The 24061-nt window shown below is 43.6% G+C and overlaps 1 protein-coding gene across 4 annotated transcripts in view; it reads right to left on the bottom strand.

Moving 5' to 3' along the window:
- Positions 1 to 24061, bottom strand: part of LOC121008393 (uncharacterized protein KIAA2012-like) — a 269189-nt gene that overhangs the window by 177858 nt on the left and 67270 nt on the right. For all 4 annotated transcript variants that reach the window (XM_040440895.1, XM_040440896.1, XM_040440894.1 and 1 more), the window contains exons 4-7: positions 23717 to 23875; positions 11406 to 11596; positions 10495 to 10678; positions 3337 to 3440 (exon numbers count right to left, since the gene is read on the bottom strand). In XM_040440895.1, coding sequence (XP_040296829.1) covers positions 3337 to 3440; positions 10495 to 10678; positions 11406 to 11596; positions 23717 to 23875 — 638 coding nt within the window. The remainder of the gene's footprint in view (positions 1 to 3336; positions 3441 to 10494; positions 10679 to 11405; positions 11597 to 23716; positions 23876 to 24061) is intronic.

Consider the following 24061-nt stretch of genomic DNA (forward strand, 5'->3'; position numbering starts at 1 on the left):
TGTTTGTTATGTATATAATTCCACATGTGTTAATTCATAGTTTTGAGGCCTTCATAGTCATGAAAATAAAGAAAACTCTTTGAATGAGAAGGTGTGTCCAAACTTTTGGTCTGTACTGTAAATCATCATTTGGCACAGCAGATTGTGCCATTTAAACAACACTCTGCTTCCGGCAAACAATGATTCTGTTTGGGGACGACAAGCGATGGCATTACCAATCACTACTCCCCATACTGTGGGAGAGATCATTGCATGTAAATGCAGAGGTCTCCTTCACTGATAAGCAGCTAATTGTCAGGAAGGAACACTTCCTCTCTAACAATCGTCAGTCTTCTCAATTGCAGATTGCAGTGTAAATGGGCCTTGGCACACATGGCGCCCGGTCGCATGTGCAGCGGGCATCATGGCCGGCAGGTCTCTGCTGTTTCGAACAGCAGAGACCTGCGGCTAATTACCGCGACTGTCAATAATGCAAGTGAGATCCCGGCATCTAAATGTGCAAAAACCCGGAAATGTGTGCTTTCAGGAATCCTACCAGCATCCCCTGCGGCCAATGGGGATGCTGGTCATTGGTTTAAATGGGCTCAGCCTCGCTGAAGAGGCTAACATTCAAACTGAAATTCTTATTTTGGCCACCAGATGGCAGGCCAACATAAGAAATTAGCAATTCTCAATATTAAGTCCAGTTTAAAAATACATGATTGTTCAAAATAAAAAAATAAAAAGATTTTGTAGGCTCATATATGAGCCTCAAAATCATTACAAAAAAAAGTTAAAAAATTATATAAAAAAATATAAAATATTAAATGACCCCCCCTTTCTGTAAAATAAAAAAATAAATACCTAAATAAAAAATCATGGGTATCACCAATTTGCCATTTTTTCATTGCTTCTCTTACCTAATTTTTTTTTATAAAATGTAATCAAAAAGTCACACACTACAAAATGGTATCAATAAAAAGTACAGATTGTTCTGCCAAAAATGAGCCCCCACACAGCTCAGTAGATATAACTATAAAAAAAAGTTATGGGGGTCAGAATATGATGATGTAAAAAAAAAATTTTCCCCCCAAAGTATTAATTTATTTTTACACTATTTAGACATAAAAACATATACATTTGGGGTATCGTTGTAATTGTTCTGACCCAGAGAATGAAGGACACGGGTCAGTTTTGCCACAAACGGAACGCCGTGCAAACAAAACCCGTAATACTGTGTTTTTTTTCCAATTCCACCCCATTTGGGATTTTTTTTTACCACTTTCTACTAGATTGTATGCCATAATTAATAGTGGTATTTGAAAGTACAACTTGTCCCGCAAAAAATAAGCCCTCATACAGCTATGTGAACGGAAATATAAAAAAGTTTTGGCTCAAGGAAGATAGGGAAGAAAAATGAAAACATAAACGAAAAAAACTCTGGTATCCTAAGGGTTAAGGGACCCTGCCACTCATAGTCCCTACTGTTTACTGTTTGTGATGGTAATATGGCAATTGGCACAGTAATGTTTAATATGTGCTGATTTTGTGTTATGTGGTAGTGACTGGCAGCCCGTGGGTCTCATCCCTTGGGCATCACATCATTGAATAAATCTGTAACAAAAAGACCAGGAATGGCAGGGTGAGGTTGTGCAGAATCAATCATTTTTCATTATTAGAATTTTTTTATGTGTTCAACATTTTGAAGATATAAAAATGCATCTATTTTGTAGAAATCCCCTTTAAAGAATTTTATCAGAAAATCTCTTTAAAGGGAATGTATCACCTAGATATACAGGGGCTCAGATTTACTAATGTATCTACTCCAAAAATCTGTCTAAAAAAGTGGCACATATTGGTACATCCCCCAGCGACATGCTTAAAAAAGGGGTTGGGCTTAGTGGTAAGTGGGTGGAGATTCATTGGGAAGGGGGCAGGACTTAAGATGCACCATTTTGCATAAAAAATTTGGTGTAATTTTGGTGTACAAATTGTCTCAAAGTAAACCAACCAATAGTTGGTATAGTCAGGGAAAAGTGTCCATTCCTGCACCAGATTTACCATCCAGCCTGAGCCCCTGTGATAAATCTGTTATAGATCTATATAGCCTATTTAAACTTACACCAACTTTAGCATTAATAAATCTGGGCCAGTATGTTTACTAATTATGACCAGGTACATATTCATATTTCTTCTAGTTTTTATTATCTGAATGTATTTTTTATTGGTTTTCTGTACATGGTTATAGGGGCAGGCATGTGCCTGAGCTTCAGCTTTGCTTGTTTAAGGCTTGTTTCACATCATGCGGTAAGCAGATCTGGCATCATCTCTTTACCTGTCATTACAATCCTGCTTGTGATGATAATGAGATGACTACTGAAAAGTAATCTTACAGAACAGGAAATGTTAGCATATTATGAGGCTCAGTGGTCACACAATAAAAAAAACTTTCAGGATATTTTAAAAAATATAGATAATGTGAAAAAAACAACTAAAATCCTTTAAAACTGGTTTAATGAAAATATACATTGCTCAGGACACATTCCCTTTCACGTGTTACAGAAATCCTGTTCCAAATCCCCAGGGGAGAGATGTTCTGCATGCACATTCACTCTTGATTGGAATAATGGTTAGTTACAGAAACTTTTCTTAAAGGGAACCTGTCACCTCCAAAAACCATCCCAAGCCGTCAGCAGTACCTGACAGTAGCCAGCAGTGTGTTTCCGACGATAATTTTCTGCCTGAAGGCCGATGCGGCTAAAGCTCAGAAAATGTTATTTTTTCCCCTGCCGGCGCACTTCTCTAGTCATGCTTGAAGTCAAGGGAGCAGCGGCCTCCTTGCTTCAAGTCAAGATAACCACGCCCCCTTCCCTGCCCCTTCGCTGTGACTGACAGCGCTTATGCAGAGAGTTTGGCAAAGCCAGCCGAACAGCCGGCTGTCAGTCACAGCGAAGGGGCAGGGAAGAGGCGTGGTTATCTTGACTTGAAGCAAGGAGGCTGCTGCCCCCTTGACTTCAAGCATGACTAGAGAAGCGCGACGGCAGGGGATAAAAGAAAGTTTTCTGAGCTTTAGCCACATCGACCTTCAGGAAGAAAATTATCGTCGGAAGCACGCTGCTGGCTACTGTCAGGTACTGCTGGCGGCTTTGGATGGTTTTTGGAGGTGACAGGTTCCCTTTAAAGAGGTTATCCTCACAGTATCTGAGGCTTCCTGATTGTGTCTCAAAGTAAACCAACCAATAGTTGGTATAGTCAGGGAAAAGTGTCCATTCCTGCACTTGTGGGTTAAAACCGGGCTTGTGGGTTAAAACCAGGCTAGGAATTAATGCTACAACAAAGATTACATTTGAAACCTACCTTAGTAATTGGATCTTTCAAGACTTCTGCACTGGGGAGCTGAGAAATTGGTGGTAAGAATCCTCCTTCTGGAAGATGTTCTACATAATCCTTATGCTGTTTACCTGTGTAGCAAATGATTACCAAATTACATAAGTGATGCAGCACGAAGCCGGTTTGTGTTTTGGTAATGCTAATACTTCTAGAGTTTAATGCAGAAGAACTACATGGCCAATTGTGTTCATAAAAAAAAAGCTAAATATACAGTAAAGTCTAAATTGCAGGTTTTGAGATTCATAAAACCTAACTAGAAATATTCCAGGGCGATAATGGTTCGCATGGTCCAAACACATTCCCAATAACTACAATAAAGCATGTACAGCACATCTGTTGGCAAGATGTTCTTATGAAAAAGGCTGTAATTTGCTTTATGCTGGGCATAGATGTGGTCTAAAGACTTCAACTTTTGACTAATCTGTCCACTTAAAATTACTCAAAAAGTGGAATAGCTTGGGCAGCAGTGGTTTTCATGTAGCCATTCTATGGAGTCCTTACTATTGAATACCAATAGCTAGAAGTCTGCAACTCTTTGGTTGTTCTCCTGGGAAGTAAAGTCACAGACAGACATCCATGGTTTTATCCTCTGTGCAGTGGACAACTCATTATACCGGACAAGTAAGGCCACTTTCACACTGGCTTTTTGGTTTCCGTTTGTGAAATCCGTTCAGGGCTCTCACAAGCGGTCCAAAACGGATCAGTTTTGCCCTTAATGCATTCTGAATGAAAAAGGATCTGCTCAGAATGCCTCAGTTTGGCTCTATTCCGCCTCCATTCCGCTTTGGAGGCGAACACCAAAACGCTGCCTGCAGCGTTTTGGTGTCCGTCTGACGAAACTGAGCCAAACGGATCCGTCCTGACACACAATGTAAGTCAATTGGGACGGATCCGTTTTCACTGACACAATAGAAAACGGATCCGTCCCCATTGGCTATGTTAAACATAATACAAACGGATCCGTTCTGAACGGATGCATGCGGTTGTATTATCTGGACGGATGCCTTTATGCAGATCCATGACGGATCCGCACCAAACGTGAGTGTGAAAGTAGCCTAAGTATTACTTGCAACATTTTGTTGAGTGGTGAAACAAAGTTTCCATTAAATGGAGGATCAAACTATCGATCCCGGCAGATAAGTATAAACACGCCCACATCCCTTGGATTATTTTTACAGGTCAGGCCCTACTGATAATTCACCACTGTTTCTAGCTTTCCCATTATAAGGCCATATTCACACAGTCAGTATTTTTCATCAGTATTTGTAAGTCAAAACCAGGAGTGGAACCTACAGATAAAAGTGTAATATATGTGTCTCTTCTGTCTTTTAGACCTTCATGGTATTGGCTTAGAAATTCTGATAAAAATACTGTTCATGTGAAAGTGGCCAGAAGAAAGTTTGTGGTGAATCTCATTATAAATGTAATTAATATTGACTGCAATCAGTCCTGGTTGTATTCAGTCTTCTGAATCTAAATAAAATCTATACTTTTTTTATATAGATATTAGCCAAATGCATGTTTGGCTGACAGCTATCCCTTCAGATCTCCCCCTACACTTGCATGATCACCTATAAGAAATTCAATATTCAACATTATCTGTCAGGCAAGAGTTGGCCCAACTTAGGGGTTGTCCGGTTTCAGAGCTGAACCCAGACATACCTCCATTTTCACCCAGACAGCCCCCCTGACTTGAGCATCGGAGAAGTTCATGCTAAGGGCAAAGGCATTTTCAAGAGTTCCGGTGACGTATCTGGCTCTCCATGGGGATGCCAGGAAGCCTGGTGGCAATGATGGGCGGGCTTTAGCGCTGCCCTAGCCAGTAAAACGGCTAGGGCAGCGCTAAAGCATGCCCATCAGAGCTGGTAACGTCACCGAACACACTGCCGGGCGGTGTTATTGTAAACAAAAGAGCCCTTGCCCTGCGCGATCTAGCACAGGGCAAGGGAGCGCATCGGAGCATGAGATGCTCCGATGCTAACATCAGGGGAGCTGCCTGGGTGAAAATATGGGTATGTCCGGGTTCAACTCTGAACCCGGACAACCCCTTTAATACACTGTAAGGGATCGTCTCTCTTTCAGGGGGTCACACTCACAGACATCTTCACAGACACCAGGATTTAAGGGCCAAAACTGTGTTTTATTGCGGCACGTCCGCGTAAACAAAATCAGTTGTACGAAATAAACTCCTGCCCGTCTGGGCTCTACCTAACACATAGGTTTCCCTGACTCACCTCTAAATACCGCTTAGCGTCAGCGTCTCAGGCTCCAAGCCTTAGCAGGTTCCACTCATCAAGCGTCAGTCCACACAGGGGAGAGATCAGGCTTCGCATAGCCTTGTAGCCCCTCAGTCTTCCTGACTGAGACCACACACAGAGCCTCTGCTCCAGTATCACAGACACTTCTCCCTCCTCAGACTGACCTACTCTGAGGCGCTTTATGCAAGCCTGATTACAGCAGGCCTCACCTGCGATTACCTCAGGTAGAAAGGAAAACCCATACTGGAAGGGTGTGGACTGGGAACTCACTCTACCAAGTCTAGCCACCAGTCCAAGTAAAATCCAGCCCAACAAATGTATACAGAAATGTCTCAGCAAACTATGCTTTGCTGAGACTACTGCCACTCTGTGGATTTTATCTGTCTCACTCATCTGAGGTACCTGAAGTGGGACAACACACCTTCCAGCACTGTTCACATTACCACAACACATAATATGATCAACATGTCACACTGAAATTGGCAGGTTCAGCCAACTTTGCTCTAATGTACACTCATCGACAAAATAAATTGCAACCAGAGAGGTTGGATTGCTGCAAACTCCACATGCAATTATGCCTCAGTCAGCTATGTATTGATTAAATATGTGGTCTTATTAGACACTGGGTGTTTCCACAAGAGGGTGTGAAAGTGCTTACTCGCTGCTCTATAAAAAGGTGCTCAAAGGCTACTGTTATGCAAGCGGGTGTTGACCCACTGTGCCACTGACTGGCTATACTATGGACGGGCGTGACTAAGCAACTACCTGGTCTTCACTAGAGCCTCTGATGGTGAGGGATAGGCTTGGACTGTTAGGGTAATTGCCAGGTGCCACTCCAGAGCAGTCCCCGAGTCAGTGGCAGCTGACCAGGGGGTCAGAGATATCGGTGCAAGCACCAAGGGGAAGTACGTGGTCAGGAAGTCCGGGATCAGGGCAGGCAGTGAACAAGCAAGGTCCGTGAACGAAGTCCGAGGTCAGAGGCAGGCAGCAAACAGGCAAAATCCAATAATTCCAAAAGCAGGGTCCGATACACAGCAAAGCAGAACTTGAAAAACACCTTCACACTTGGAACTAGGCAAGCTAGTGACCATGAGTTCCTCAGGCATCTTCCTGAGGTGGGAAGTGCCTTTAAATACCTCCTGCAATCCAGCCATAGGGAGGAGAGACACACCCATGCAATCCCTAACAAACAGTACAGGTCTCCAGCAGGAAGTAAACTCTGGCATGGAGCACAGATGCAACAGTTAAGCTACCTGCTGCCCGCACTTGTCAGCATGGCACATGGAAGCAGGAGGGAAAGAGGGAGCCCGGCGGCTATGCCCGCGGGTAGGGGCAGCAGCGCCGGCACAGACCGTTGAGCTACCAGTATTCCCCTCCTTACACCCTCTCTCCTCAGGCCTGGCCCTAGACAAAAAGAAATTCAGAAGAAGAGGGGCATTGATGTTCTCTCTAGGTTCCCATGATCTTTCCTCAGGGCCAAACCCCTTCCAATCCACAAGAAACAGGGTTTTACCTCTACTCTTCCTCAGGAGCTGAGACAGGTTTTTTGACAAAACGATTCAGGATCGCAGGTTTCAGCAGGGAGATGTGGAAGGAATTTGGTACCCATAGAGAGGCTGGCAGCTTAAGCTTGTAGGAAACATCATTAATTTGCTTAAGGATCTCAAATGGACCAATGAAGTGTGGACCCAATTTGAAAGAGGGCATTTTAAGCCTGATGTATTTGGAGGCAAGCCACAGTTTATAACGAGGATAGAACTCTACGTCTTTTATCAGCAGCCTCCTTCATGCGCATGGAAGCCTCTTTCATAGCTGCCCTGGTCTCCTCCCAGATTTTAGAGAACTCTTAAAGTTGCATCCGCTGCAGGGGTATCAGAAGTAGAAGACACCGGGAGGGGGATGTTAGGTTGTTGAACATAAACAACAAAAAATAGTGATTTCTTGAAAGACTCACTGACATGGTTATTATACGAAAACTCATCCCAAGGTAATAACTTGACCCAGTCATCATGATGGTGGTCAGAATTTGATTGACACTTTCCACTTGACCATTAGACTGCGGATGAAAAGCTAAAGAGAAATCCAGAGACACATTCAAAAGATTACAACGAGCTCTCCAGAACTTAGATGTAAACTGCAGCACGGCGCATGGCAGCAGGAGGGAAAGAGGGAGCCCGGCGGCCGTGCCGGCGGTAGGGGCAGCAGCGCCGGCACGGACCGCTGGGCTAACAGCTACTTTTGGCATAGGCCTTAGATTTGGTGGGACAGTCCTGGTTTTTCACTTTCATCCCCCGTACCAGGTGGTTGCTTTTATATCCCGCTATGCCTGGCTCGCCCTATATATAGGTAGTAAGAGTGCTCTGCTAATGGCTGATAACAGCAATTAGCAAGAGCTGTAGAACCTGTAATGTCGTCAACATCATGTGATCGGTGCAGGATGGACAGAGCTCAGCAGTGGAGAAGTGGTGCTGAAGGACCTGTGATGACATCACTATCATGTGATCAGTGCAGGAGGGACAGAGCTCAGCAGTGGCAAGGCAAAGAGATGTTGAAGGATCTGGGATAACGTCCTGTGACATGACTGACCTTTGTGTGGAGGAGAAGAAAGTGAAGAAGCATGGATTTAGTGTAAGAATCAGGGAAATGCTGGGAGTTTTAGTTGTCTTCTCTTATGCCTCCTTCCTTCGGCAAACTACGAGCAGGATCTACTGTATCTATTATACAGTTTTCCCCAATAAAGTTATCCTTATTATGCTATAATAATCACTTACATATCATAATCATTACATTCACACATAGAACATTTCATTTGATTCCAACGAATTTTTGGTCAATGAGTGTACATTGGCACCTTCAGTATCAATTAAACACAGTCGAATTATGTAATGGCAGAACCCCCATTTTACTTATGGATGCTGGATGATTTGTTTCTTCAAAAACACAGTAATAATTAAAAATGTTTTTCTTTTAATAATTTTTCCTTTGACTAATATTAAGATTTGTTAGAACCATTATAATTTGAAAAATATGGGAAATAACAGAGGCCATCTGGAATGGAGCAGATATTTTCTCACAGCACTATACATAATTTACTATGGTCCAGTTTTAGATGTCATGCTGGTAAGTGGTCCAAAGTGAATCTCCAGACTCCCTCCATACTAAGCCTTAAAGGGGTTGTCAGATTTTTTTTTTTTATATTGATGACCTATCCTCAGGATAGATCATCAATATCAGATCAGTGGGGGGGCGACTCCCAGCACCCCCAGCGATCAGCTGTTTCAGGAGGCTGCAGTGCTCATATGAGTGCAGCCTTTTCTTCATTGTTTACCTGCTCACAGTGTAATTACATTTCAGCCTTCTCATTCACTTCTATAAGACGGCTCCCTTGTGTTCAAGTGAATAGGATGGAGCCGTTGTAATTACAGCTGCTCACTGCTACAGTTGCGACGGTGAGCAAGTAAACAATGAAAAGAAAGCATTGCTCGTACGAACGCTGCGGTCTCTTCAAACAGCTGATCGACACGGGAGCCGGGGGTCAGCCCCCCTCGATCTGATATTGATGACCTATCCTCAGGATCAGGGGCATAGCGAGGGGCAAGACAAACAGGGCACATGCCCCAGGCGCAGAGGCTTGATGGCACTCTCGGGCGGTTCAGTGTTCCGCTGATCTCCGGCACTCCCCAGCAGGTCGGACATCACACTGCTCAGTGTGTGAGAGGAGCCATGAAAGCCTGGACAAAGCCTCCTGCACAGCCAGCAGTGCGATGTGTGTGTGTGGACGCATCTGCTGCTGGGAATGTCGGATGTGCAGATCATCAGGGAAACAGGTGAGAATTTAGTGCTTTTTTTTTTTTTATGGAGCTGAAGGGGGCACTAGGGGCCAAAGGTGGGCATTACTGCTGCGAGGGGGCACAAGAACGACATAACTATTGTGAGGGGGTACAAGGAGGACATAACTACAATGAAGGGGCACAAGAAGGACATAACTATTGTGAAGGGGCCACAAGGAGGACATAACTACTGAGAAGGGGCATAATGTTGGCAAAACTACAGTAAGGGAGGCACAATGTTGGCATTTCTGCTGTGAAAGAGGTACAGTGTGGGCATAACTACTGTGAAGGAGGCACAATGTGGGCATAACTACTGTGAGGGGGCATAATGTAATTATTATTTTTTCTTTATCACCACAGGGACCTTGTTCCAAATCCAGTGGACATCAAGCCGACACGCCAGTGAAACCCTGGATGCTGTAGAACCAGTTGGTTCTTTCATTTATTGCAAGGTGTACTGGTACAGCCTTGTAACCTATGACAGATTTTATCAGGTGGAACTGGGTAAGTACAGTAATGTACTGGATGGAGTGCCCCTACACGTGCCACCTTTCCCTCTTTATGTAAACTTGAGTGGCAAGTGTGTGTGTGGGGGGGGGGGGGGGGGGAAGATGGATGAAGGGGGAGTGCTATGCTGTATCCTTGCCCCGGGTGCTGGAAAACCTAGCTACACTTCTGCTGAGGACAGGTCATCAATTTAACATAAGCAGACAACCCTTTAACCTCCTCAGTATCTGGGTCACAGCTATCAATTAATCATCTTTTTCTCACTGGTGGTTTAGTGATCTGTCCTTTATAATTATTTTATCCATTTTTGGTGAGCATGTGATAGACTTGTGTTTATACACAACAGCCAATAAGAGGAGGCAGACACAGGAGGTGTGCCTCAGACTACCTCAGACTTCCTGTAGACAGTGCAGTGTAGCTACCCTAATGGAGCTGAACTAAAAAGCAGCCAAGCAGCAAGATCCGAGGAAGATAAACTGCATCATGTGTAATCATCTCCTGTGGGTAGTTGCTTTAAGACGGTTACTCACTGTGTGGGTGCTTCTTTTGCCCTGCAAAAGGGCCACCATAGAAAGTCATGTGAGGCTTTCCATAATGAAATGGAGAATTTTCCATAAAAAAAGACACATCTACAGGTGCTGGAGGCTTTTCATGGCGGTCAGTCATAAAGCTTGTTGTATCATCTCCACTTGACTGATTCTGTTGTGCTTCTCCCTGTTAAAAAACAAAATGAAGGAAATTTACTAAGACTGGCATTTTATTTGCCAATTTACATTGCAGTCTAATGTACACAATTCTTAATAACTTTGTTAGATTTTGGATAATCATTTCTGGTGTAAATTATAATAAATTTATCTGTCAGCTCCGATAGGTGAATCTGTCAGCTCCAAAACAACCCCCAAATATAGTAAGCGATGTATAGTGTTTTTCCCCTATTGTGATGAATGTTTGAATAAAGAGTAAAGTCAAAATTAATGAGAGGTTTTCTGGGGCATTGCAGATGACATCTCAAAAGAATATCATTAACAAAGACAAGAGAGATGAAATAGAATTGCATGATTTCTGTTGTAAAAAATACAAGCAATGAATGGAAAGTGGGTAAAGTGCCTGAACACTCTCGTTTCCAGATAAGTCAGGACAAGGTCTCCAGGTGCTTAGGTATGGGGTTTCAGAATGCTCCCCAGCACCCTTGTTTCCCGAAGTTAAGCAATGCTCCCTTACTGCCCTGAAGGGATGAACTCACTGGACTCTGAAACAGCATCCAATTAGTTGTATGAAAAAAGTTAAAGGCAAAATTATGTTTGGTTTTTACTCTTAAATTGCCCTCCTCCTCTTTAGTAACACTTTAGGATGCTGCCCTACTTCACCAGCCCTTTGTCCTATTCTAGCTGGTGTGCATCATATATATTTGTCTTGATATTTAGTTTATTAGTACATTTACCATATGTGAATTGCTCTGCTCTTTGACTTTCCAGGAACTCTGTGTAACATAACATTCTCTTGCCTCTGGACTGGATTTTCTGAGGGCCGCTGTACTAGGTAGAGTTGATTTTTTTCCATATATTTCAAGGATTTCCTTGTCATATGCCAGTTCTTCATTCTCAGCCTCTTCTTCCAATTGGGTGCAATTCCCTAGTAGAAGCAAAAAAAAAAAAGCATTCATAAATTTGTATTGTTAAGATGTGACATTTCCAGAGCACACAAAGACTACACTGATGCCCACAATATGTAACAAATAAGTGTAAAATACTTCAATAAGTTCAACACTAAATATGTGCAATATGTGAGACTACAGAGCCAGGAGAGATTACGTGCCTACTGCCTGACCCTGTCAATCAACAGTCAGTTGCACTGAATATCTCATTTGCATATTGATAAGAAGAGAGATTATTGCCGGGAAGCCATGGATAAACATAAGAAGGCACCATTGTAATCTGGTGAATAATACCTATTTGGCACTAGGCTTGGTTACACAGGGATGTTGCTGGTGATGGACCCCTTTTAATGTTGGCTGTACTCAGCAGGACCGGCCATCTAAAGTATATGGGGCCTCCCAAATCTCTCCTCCAATGACAAATGGAGGAAATAAGGATGAGGCTGTTGGTTTTCAACTTGTGCAATCCTGTTGTTCTCACTGGAGATAGGCTTCTGCCCGAGTAGTCTGGCAATGACTTAGGCCAAGCATACAGTCATGGCCAAAAGTTTTGAGGCTGACATAAATTTTGGTTTCCACAGAGTTTGCTGCTTCAGTATTTTTTTTAATCTTTTTGTATGCTGTATACTGAAGTACTATTATACACATTTCATATGTTTTTTAATTTTTATTAACATATAGAAAGACTCAATATTGTATGCAAAGACTCAAAGAATATTTTATATAATAGTTTATACAAAAACTCTATATTTCAGGCGTTGACCTTCTTTTTCAAGACTTCTGAGATTTGCCCTGGCACGCTGGGTATCAGGTTCTGGGCCAACTAATGACTGATGGCAACCCATTCTTGCACTAATCAGTGCTTGTAGTTTATCACATATTCTGTTAGGATTGAGATCTGGGGAGTTTCCTGGCCGTGGACTCAAAATTGCAATGTTTAGTTCAATAAGCCACTTAATTATCACTTTTGCCTGGTGCTCCATCATGTTGAGAAAATCACTGTTTATCACGATTGCTCCTGGATCATTGGGAGAAGTTGCTATTGGAGGATGTTTTGATACCATTCTTTATTCATAGAAGCGTTCTTAGGCAAAATTGTGAGTGAGCACACTCCCTTATATGAGAAACACCCCCTCATATGAATGGTCTTAGGATGTTTTACTGTTGGCTTAACACAGGATTCATGGTATCGCTCTCCTTTTCTTCTCAGAACAATCATTTTCCAGGTGTTCCAAACAGTCCGAAGATGACTTTATCAGACAAAATAACTTTACCCTAGTCCTCTGCAATCCAATCCCTGTAATTCTTGCAGAATGACAGTCTGTCCTGGATGTTTTTCATGGAGAGAAGTGTTTTCTTTGCTGTCTTTCTGGATGCCAGGACGTCCTCCAAAAGCCTTCACCACACTGTGTGCGCAGATGCACTCACACCTACCTGCTGCCATTCCTGAGCAAGCTCTACACTTGTGGCAACCCATAGCTGAATCCGGTTTAGGAGATAGTCCTGGTACTTGCTGGACTTTCTTGAGTAATTAAACCTTTCTCCTTTCTCCTCAAGACTCTTGATGATCTGATAAAACACTGATTTAGGTATAATTTCCAACAGCAATGGCTTTGCCTGGGAAGCCCTTTTGACTCAAAGCAGTGAACTGTGTGTCCTCTTGGAGATAACCATAATTAACAGGAGAAGATAATGATTTCAAGCACCACCCACTTTTAAAGCAACCAGCCTGCTCTTCTAATCTAACCAGCATGATAGAGTGATAGCAGCTGCCTTGTCCTTGTTCACACTTTCTCCTGAGCTAAGGAGAAGGTCACTGAAATAATGTTAGCAGGTCATTTGTGGCAGGGCTGAAATGCTGTGAAAATATATTTTTTATTAAAGGGCTTCTGTCACCCCCAAAACCTTTTTTTTTTTGGGCTTGTTAAAATCCTTTTATAACGACTATTCCCTACATAGGGCTCTTACCTTTGGCTGTGGCTTCTTTTCCTTAAAAAACGATCTTTTGAAATATGCAAATCACTTCACTACCAGCAAGTAGGGCGTCTACTTGCTGGTAGCCGCTGCAAAAAACCGCCCCCTCGTCCTGTTGATTGACAGGGCCAGCAAGCGCTCTCCTCCTCCGGCTGGCCCTGTCATAATTTCAAATCCCGCGCCTGTCTTCATTCGGCGCAGGCCCTCTGAGGGAAGGAGGCTCGCCTCCTCAGCACTCCCTCAGTGCGCCTGCGCCGATGACGTCACCGAAAGGGATTTGAAATGATGACAGGGCCAGCCGGAGGAGGAGAGCGCTTCCTGGCCCTGTCAATCAATCGCTGGTAGTGAAGTGATTTGCATATTTTAAAAGATCGTTTTTTAAGGAAAAGAAGCCACAGCCAAAGGTAAGACCCTATGTAGGGAATAGTCGTTATAAAAGGATTTTAACAAGCTGAAAAAAAAAAAAAAGGGTTTTGGGGGTGACAGAAGCCCTTTAAGTTAATTCTCATGGCAATAAATTACTTTCCAATTAATTGCAATCCATCTAATCACTCATCATAACAATCTAGAGTTTATACAAATTTCCACCATAAAAACAGAATCAGTAAACTTGTGAAAACCAAAATTTGTGTCGGTCTCAAAACTTTTGGCCACAAATGTACACATAAGCAAGATAGCTGCTGTCCAAACATGCATTTGGCAGACTGCTATCACTCCTGATCCCCTCATGCATATGCCTGCTGTAATGAAAGTTATTACAAACTTTCATTCCCAATAAACTTCCCATGAAAATATGCTGTCAATCACTCAATCACTCAATGAACGAGCAAAACACTCTTTCATGCTGCACATTAAATCATTGTTTCTAGGCAGCAGATCATGCTGTGTGAACAGTGATCTGCTGTCTAGAAACAATGGCTCTGTAGGAGGAGGAGCGATGTCAGTAGCTATCACTGAGTCGTCCTCATACAGTGATTGCTGCATTTAAAGGGAACCTGTCATCAGTTTTATGGTGTCCTAACTAAGGGCAACATAAATAAGTGACTGATTCTCTTAGCAAAATGCTGGGTCACTTTCTTTAATTGACCCAGTCAATCTGCCAACATCTTGTATTGAAAAGCTCCAGCTGATAATGAGGAGTCATGAATATTTATGAGCTCCTGACTCTCCCCGCCTACCTGCTGCTGATTGACAGTTATTTTCCATATGAATCAGCAGCAGGTGGGCAGGGGAGTGGCTATAGCTGTTAATTAAAAAAACGCTGGACTCACTGACATCACGCTGGACTCAAATCAGCTCATTAGCATGCAGAATGTGGCATCTTTGTGTGTATATTATGAGGTAACTATCTGTCACACCAGTAAGTGAATACATCTAAGGCACTTTTTAGTAGTTAATGATTGTATATAATTAGTTAGATTATAATCAAATATCCACATGACAGGTTCCCTTTAAATTTAGCTCTTCAACTCTACTGACGAATAGGCAGTTATTGGTAAGGAAGAGTCCTTCCACGATAACTGTCTGCTCGTATCGCTCAGCATTAAGACTACTTTCACACTAGATTTGTTTTAATCCGGCGTTCAATTCCGACACCGGAACTGCCCGCCAGATCCGGAAAAACATGTGAAAATGGATTACATTTGAATCCTGATCAGGATTTTGAGCACAATGAAAAAATGCATTGGAAAAAACGGATCCGCCATTTATGGACTTTTTTTTCACATTTTTTGGGTTTAACATGCAAAAGCCGGATCCGGTTTGACTGAACACACAGCGCCGGATACGGCGTTAATGCAAGTCAATGGGAAAAAGACCGGATCCGGCGTTCAGTCAAAGTGTTCAGGATTTTTGGCCGGAGGTAAAAATACAACATGCTACGTTTTTCTGAAAAGCCTGATCAGTCAAAAAGACTGAACTGGAGACATCCTGATGCATCCTGAATGGATTACTCTCCATTCAGAATGCATTAGGATAAAACTGATCAGTTCTTTTCCGGATTTGAGCCCCTAGGACAGAACTCAGCGCCGGAAAAGAAAAACGCTAGTGTGAAAGTACCCACTTCATTCTCCCCATTGAGAAAACATAAATGCTCAGTCGAGTCCAGTGTGCATGTATGCGGGTGGTTGGGAGGGATAGCTGTCGGCCAAACGAAGTTTCCGCTGACAGTGTTAATGTGTATGGACAACTTTATGCAGAGCACCAACAAGATGTTGCAGCTGTGGGCCAGATGTACATTATGATCTGGTTGCAATCTGATCATTCAAATGTCTTTCCAAAGTAATAAAGATATTAAAGAGGACCTTTCATGGGTCCAAACTTTATAAGATAAATAGCACATTAGGTAGGGCATAAAGCAGGGATCCTATGGTGCTTACTATTATTCCTGGGTGCCACTTTGTTCACCCTCTGTGCCCTCTGGTATTTTCCCCACTCAGTATGCTAATTACTAGCATCGGAACAGGGAGGAGGAGATGCCAGGGTTTCTCAATGGGCACCTCCGTCTCCCTGGCTGTAGCGCTGTCCAATCGCAGCGCAGAGCGTCACAGCGAGGGAGAAGGAGACGCCCATTGTTCCGATACTCCTCGTTATAATACAAGGCGCCAAAATCAACGGCGGGCCAGAGCGGACGAATGGGGGGGTCTTTTGAAAAAAATAAAAACTGCCATGGTATCAGTGGGGGCCGCCTTAAAAAGTAACACCCTAATTAGATTTTTGCAAAACTGATGAAAGGTCCTCTTTAATGAAGTAAATGGCAAGCAAGCTATAGACTATGGTAATAAATATACAGGGTGGGCCATTTATATGGATACACCTTAATAAAATAGGAATGGTTAGTGATATTAACTTCCTGTTTGTGGCACATTAGTATATGTGAGGGGGGAAACTTTTCAAGATGGGTGGTGACCATGGCGGCCATTTTGAAGTCAGCCATTTTGAATCCAACTTTTGTTTTTTCAATAGGAAGAGGGTCATGTAACACATCAAACTTATTGGGAATTTCACAAGAAAAACAATGGTGTGCTTGGTTTTAACGTAACTTTATTCTTTCATGAGTTATTTACAAGTTTCTGACCACTTATAAAATGTGTTCAATGTGCTGCCCATTGTGTTGGATTGTCAATGCAACCCTCTTCTCCCACTCTTCACACACTGATAGCAACACCGCAGGAGAAATGCTAGCACAGGCGCACAGTATCCGTAGTTTCAGGTGCTGCACATCTCGTATCTTCACAGCATAGACAATTGCCTTCAGATGACCCAAAGATAAAAGACTAAGGGGGTCAGATCGGGAGACCTTGGGGGCCATTCAACTGGCCCACGATGACCAATCCACTTTCCAGGAAACTGTTCATCTAGGAATGGTCGGACCTGACACTCATAATGTGGTGGTGCACCATCTTGCTGGAAAAACTCAGGGAACGTGCCAGCTTCAGTGCATAAAGAGGGAAACACATCATCATGTAGAAATTTTGCATATCCAGTGGCCTTAAGGTTTCCATTGATAAAGAATGGCCCCACTATCTTTGTACCCCATATTCCACACCATACCATCAATTTTTTTGTTCCAACAGTCTTGGAGGGATCTATCCAATGTGGGTTAGTGTCAGACCAATAGCGGTGGTTTTGTTTGTTAACTTCACCATTCACATAAAAGTTTGCCTCATCACTGAACAAAATCTTCTGCGTAAACTGAGGGTCCTGTTCCAATTTTTGTTTTGCCCATTCTGCAAATTCAGTGCGCCGATCTGGGTCATCCTCGTTGAGATGCTGCAGTAGCTGGAGTTTGTAAGGGTGCCATTTGTGAGTAGCTAATATCCGCCGAAGGGATGTTCGAGTAATGCCACTCTCCAGTGACATGCGGCGAGGGCTACGCTGTGGGCTCTTGCTGAATGAAGCTAGGACAGCCACTGATGTTTCTTCATTAGAGACAGATTTCATGCGTACACATTTTGGCAAATCCAACACTGAACCAGTTTCACGAAACTTAGCAAGCAGTTTGCTAACTGTAGCATGGGAGATGGGTGGTCTCGTAGGGTGTCTTGCATTGAAATCTGCTGCAATGACCCGGTTACTGCGTTCACCAGACATCAACACAATTTCTATCCGCTCCTCATGTGTTAACCTCGGCGACATGTCAATGGCTGTAAACAAAGAGAAACTTGTAAATAACTTATGAAAGAATAAAGTTATCTTAAAACCAAGCACACCATTGTTTTTCGTGTGAAATTCCCAATAAGTTTGATGTGTCACATGACCCTCTTCCTATTGAAAAAACAAAAGTTGGATTCAAAATGGCCGACTTCAAAATGGCCGCCATGGTCACCACCCATCTTGAAAAGTTTTCCCGCTCACATATACTAATGTGCCACAAACAGAAAGTTAATATCACCAACCATTCCCATTTTATTAAGGTGTATCCATATAAATCGCCCACCCTGTACTTTTCTTCTGTACTACTACAACAATGGACCAGATATACTTATATGCCCAAAAAATTCTAAAACGTAGTGTAATTTGACGGATTTAAGGTTTCCACATTTTTTTCCGACATACTTGACTAGTGGTGAGGCTTAGTAGACAGGGGTAGAACTTCATGGGAAAAGGGGGGCCTAAGATGCTCCACAATTCTGATATAAGTGTCTCTCTCCAAGTAAGCCAACCAATAGTTTGTATACAGTCAGAAAAAACTGTCTTTTCCTGCACAACGGTCACCGCCACTTCTGTGAGAAGGTCTGGCAGACGTTCTTCTCTACCTCTTGTATGATGTTCTTTGTTTTGGTTTCACTTTCTCATCTCCTTTCCTTCTGCCAGGTGTCACTTATTTAGACATAATCGTCTTCCTTTATATTCCCTCCCATACTGCCTCACTTTGCGGTTTATACTACTTCCTGGATGAAGTGTTCACTGCTGTAGGCTGCGTCTGCTGTTTGTCCTTTACTTTATTGTGTTTGCTTGCTGGCTTGATTCTAGGTCACCCTGACTCCCTCCGTATTAAGTGCAGGGAGCCGGTGGTCGTGTCCTCTCACTATTATAGGGTTTTCAGGTGTCACACAGGCTTAGGTACGTGGGCATGCAATCGTCTACCATCGAGACCCTTGTATGTGCATAGCAGTTAGGGAGAGCTCTTAGGGTTTTATAGGGCTCACCTAATAGCTCCTTGGTTTGGGATCAAGCCAGTTGCTCGTTTATTTATAAGTTCCAGCTATCTGCAAATCTCATCCATGACATTATAAACCGCCATAACCGTCTTAAGCATGGATCCGGTTTCAGCCTTGATTGACCGCATGCAAGGTCTTTCACTGGAGGTAGCAGATCTCCGTAAAACTGTGTCTCCGTTTCAGGTGACCGGTTCTGCTGGCGTTCATGGCGTTTGTTCCGAGCCTAAGATCTTGCTTCCGGATACGTTCTCCGGGGGTAGTGATAATTTTGTTCGCTTTAGAGAGGCTTGCAAACTCCATTTTCGCCTACTTCCCCATTCCTCTGGTGATGAGGAGCAGAGGGTGGGGATCATCATCTCGCTGCTCAGGGATAATGCTCAGTCTTGGGCCTTTTCGCTGCCGGTGGGGGCACGGCCCCTCCGATCGGTGGATACATTTTCTGTAGCCCTGGGGCAGATATATGATGACCCAGATCGTATTGCTCTGGCTGAATCTAAACTGTGTTTTTTATGCCAGGGTAAACAGTCCACAGAGATATATTGTTCTGAATTTCGGAGATGGGCAGCTGATACTGGTTGGAATGATGCTGCACTCCGAAGTCAATTTTGCCATGGTCTTTCAGAAAGATTGAAAGATGCATTCGCTTTTCATGAGAGACCAGCGTCCTTAGAGTCAGCCATGTCTCAAGCTGTTCGTATTGACAGGCGTCTTAGAGAGAGAGAGGAGACTACTCTTTCCTGTCATATTCAGCCCAAGGGGCTGTCTCATTCAGTGCGCAGGGGTCTCAGTCTGTCTCAATCCCCTCTGAGGAGGAGGCCATGCAGCTGGGTTTGCTTGCCTCTGATAGTAGAGGATTCAGCTCTCAGAGGAGGGTTTGTTTCTGCTGTGGGGGTATAAATCATTTAGCTAATGTTTGCCCCTCTAGGAGATTCATGAAGTTTTTTTGAGGGTAATAAAAACAAAACAAAACAAAAAAAAACCTCTAAAAACTTTCCATTTGCTACTATTGGCAAGGTTGATGCGGAAATTGAAGGTTTGCCATTTGCTTGTAGTTCCCATTTTCTCCTACCTGCCAGCGTGGCGCTAGACAGCAAGAACATTGTTTGTGAGATTTTTGTAGATAGTGGAGCAGCTGTCAATCTCATTGATAATCAATTTGCAACAACGCATGGTTTCCAGGTATGCACTTTGGAAAAGGATATACCTGTTTTTGCTATCGATTCCGCTCCATTTTCCCAAAGATCGTTAAAGGGCATAGTTCACAATATCTGTTTGACTGTGGGTGACGCTCATGTTGAGGATATGTCATGTTTCGTCTTAAACGGATTACCTACTCCTCTAGTGTTGGGGCTACCTTGGCTCACTAAACATAATTTTACCATTGATTGGCAAGCAAGGCAAATAAATGGTTGGAGTGAGTTTTGCAGAGAGAATTGCCTCACGGCATCTCTTTTAGAGGTTTCTACCAAGACTGTGCCACCTTTTCTCTCTGAATTTTCAGATGTGTTTTCCGAGAGTGGCGTCCAGGAGTTGCCCCCTCACCGGGAGTACGACTGCCCTATTAATCTCATCCCAGGCGCCAAGCTGCCAAAATCACGTTTATACAATCTCTCCCAACCTGAAAGGGTCGCTATGCGTACTTATATCTCTGAGAGCCTGAGAAAGGGACACATCCGACCCTCGAAGTCACCTGTTGCCGCAGTTTTTTTTTTTTGTTAAGAAAAAAGATGCTTCATTAAGACCTTGTCTGGATTTCAGGGAGCTGAACCGTATCACGATTCGTGACCCATATCCGCTTCCTCGGATCCCGGACCTGTTTAACCAGATTGTTGGGGCTAAAGCTTTTTCTAAGTTGGATTTAAGAGGGGCATACAACCTAGTCAGGGTCAGGCAAGGGGAGGAATGGAAGACAGCCTTTAATACCCCTGAGGGTCATTTCAAAAATTTGGTTATGCCCTTTGGTTTGATGAATGCTCCGGCCGTCTTCCAACATTTTGTGAACAGCATTTTTTATCATTTAATGGGGAAATTTGTACTGGTGTATCTAGATGACATTTTGATTTTTTCTCCTGATTTCAAGACTCATCGGGACCACCTATGTCAGGTCTTGCTGATTCTGCGGGAGAATAAATTGTACGCTAAACTGGAAAAATGTGTGTTTGCGGTTCCGGAGATTCAATTTCTTGGTTTTCTTCTCTCCGCTTCTGGTTTTCGGATGGACCCTGAGAATGTCCGCGCTGTGCTTGATTGGGAGCTTCCTGAGAATCAGAAGGCGCTGATGCGGTTTTTGGGTTTTGCCAATTATTACAGAAAGTTCATTTTGAATTATTCCTCTGTTGTTAAGCCACTCACTGGTATGACTAAAAAGGGAGTGGATTTTTCCTCGTGGTCGGTAGATGTGCTTAAAGCCTTTTCTAGTATTAAAGAGAGTTTTGCTTCCGCTCCCATTTTGGTACAACCTGATGTCTCTCTACCTTTTATTGTTGAGGTGGATGCTTCTGAGGTAGGTGTGGGTGCAGTCTTGTCTCAGGGTCCCTCCTGCCAAATGGCGACCGTGTGCCTTTTTCTCAAGGAAACTATCATCTGCAGAGAGAAATTACGATGTGGGAGATAGGGAGTTGTTGGCCATCAAATTAGCTTTTGAGGAATGGCGCCATTGGTTAGAGGGAGCCAGACACCCTATTACCGTGTTTACCGACCATAAGAATCTGGCCTACTTGGAATTGGCCAAGCGTCTGAACCAGAGACAGGCCAGATGGTCTTTGTTCTTTTCTAGGTTTAATTTTGTGGTTACGTTCCGCCCTGGGGTTAAAAATGTGAAGGCTGATGCCCTGCCACGTTGTTTTCCGGGAGGGGGGAACTTTGAAGACCCGGGTCCCATTTTGGCTGAAGGGGTGGTCGTCTCTGCTCTTTATCCTGATTTGGAGGCAGAGGTTCAGGCAGCCCAGGCAGAGGCTTCTGATCTTTGTCCTCCTGGGAGGTTGTTTGTGCCTCTCGCTTTACGACACAAGGTTTTTAAGGAGCACCACGATACTGTCCTTGCTGGGCACCCGGGGAGTAGAGCCACAGTGGATCTCATTGCTCAGACATTCTGGTGGCCGGCTTTTCGTAAGACGGTTGAGGGTTTTGTGGCAGCCTGCGAGACCTGCGCTCGTGCCATGGTCCCTCATTCACGGCCATCGGGTTCTCTCCTCCTGTTACACATTCCTTCCCGTCCTTGGAAGCATCTGTCCATGGACTTCATTACGGACCTGCCTCATTCCTCGGGGAAGACTGTAATTCGGTAGTGGACCGTTTTAGCAAAATGGCACATTTCATTCCCTTTCCTGGGTTACCCAATGCTAAGACGCTGGTGCAAGCGTTTGTTGATCATATTGTTAAATTGCATGGCATCCCTTCAGACATCGTTTCTGATAGGGGCACGCAATTTGTTTCCATATTCTGGAAGGCCTTCTGTTCTCGCTTGGGGGTTCGGTTGTCGTTCTCTTCTGCTTTTCACCCGCAGTCGAATGGTCAGACCGAACGTGTCAATCAGAATCTGGAGACATATCTGCGTTGTTTTGTGGCGGAGAATCAGAAGGATTGGTATTCTTTTTTGTCCCTTGCTGAGTTTGCTTTAAATAACCGTCTCCATTTTTTGGTGCATATGGGTTTCATCCGCAGTTTGGGACATTCTCTGGAGAGAGGTCTTCTGGTTTACCTGATGAGGAGAGATTTTCCTCGTCTTTTATTTGGCAAAAGATTCAGGGTAATCTGAAGAGGATGAGTGAGAGATATAAGCGTGTGGCGGATAAGAGACGTGTGCCTGGTCCGGACCTGAATCTGGGTGATCTGGTGTGGTTGTCCACAAAGAATATCAAACTGAAGGTTCCCTCCTGGAAGTTGGGTCCTAAGTTTATTGGGCCTTACAAGATCTTGTCCGTCATCAATCCCGTTGCCTTCTGTCTTGATCTTCCTCAGACTTGGAAGATCCATAATGTTTTTCACAAGTACCTATTAAAACCTTATGTCCAACCCACTGTACCCTCCTCTTTGCTTCCTTCTCCGATTATTGTTGATGGTAATCTTGAATTTCAGGTCTCTAGGATTGTGGATTCTTGCATTATCCTCAGTTCTCTCCAGTACCTCGTTCATTGGGAGGGTTATGGTCCTGAGGAGAGGATGTGGGTCCCAGTGGCGGACATTAAGGCCACTCGTCTCAGCAGGGCTTTCCATAGGTCTCATCCTGAGAAGGTTGGCTCTGAGTGTCCGGAGTCCACTCGTAGAGGGAGGGGTACTGTCACCGCAACTTCTGTGAGAAGGTCTGGAAGACGTTCTTCTCTACCTCTTGTATGATGTTCTTTGTTTTGGTTTCACTTTCTCATCTCCTTTCCTTCTGCCAGGTGTCACTTATTTAGACATAATCGTCTTCCTTTATTTTCCCTCCCATACTGCCTCACCTTGCAGTTTATACTACTTCCTGGATGAAGTGTTCACTGTTGGAGGCTGCGTCTGCTGTTTGCTCAGAGAAGTCCTTTACTTTATTGTGTTTGCTTGCTGGCTTGATTCTAGGTGACCCTGACTCCCTTCGTATTAAGTGCAGGGAGCCGGTGGTCGTGTCCCCTCACTATTATAGGATTTTCAGGTGTCACACAGGCTTAGGTACGTGGGCATGCAATCGTCTACCATCGAGACCCTTGTATGTGCATAGCAGTCAGGGAGAGCTCTTAGGGTTTTATAGGGCTCACCAAATAGCTACTTAGTTTGGGATCCAGCCAGTCGCTCGTTTATTTATAAGTTCCAGCTATCTGCAAATGTCATCTATGACAACAACATTTATCATCCAGCCTGAGCCACTATGATAAATCTGGTGCAGGTCTAGAGAGTCTATGTTTACGCCATCTATAGGATTAGTAAATCTGGACCAATGTGTCCATAGATACAACGCAACGCAAGTAAAGCGATTAGTAAATTAAAGGATACCTGGACTGGTGAACACATCTGTATTGCTCCAGTAAGGTAAGCAGGTAAAGACAGGTAAACGATTATATTTTAATGGAGTAGATGACAAATCTGGATGTCTTCCACCGCTGTCTACTGAGGCTGTGAGTTTTTGAAGCTGTACTGAGTCTCTAAGGCTTCCTGAAAAAAAAACAAAAAAAACACAAATTTCATTCTTGACCGGTCTGTCGGTTCACATCCTAAAACCTGTTTGAGAACTTTGCAGATTTACTTGTAATATTTTTTTTAAACTTGTTTTTATTACAATTTAACTGCTTCCCTTTCCTAAGACATGGAAAAATTTAGACAAAGCCAAATAAAGGATAC

This window comes from Bufo bufo, chromosome 7 (assembly GCF_905171765.1).
Source record: "Bufo bufo chromosome 7, aBufBuf1.1, whole genome shotgun sequence".
In the NCBI taxonomy this organism is placed as follows: domain Eukaryota; kingdom Metazoa; phylum Chordata; class Amphibia; order Anura; family Bufonidae; genus Bufo; species Bufo bufo.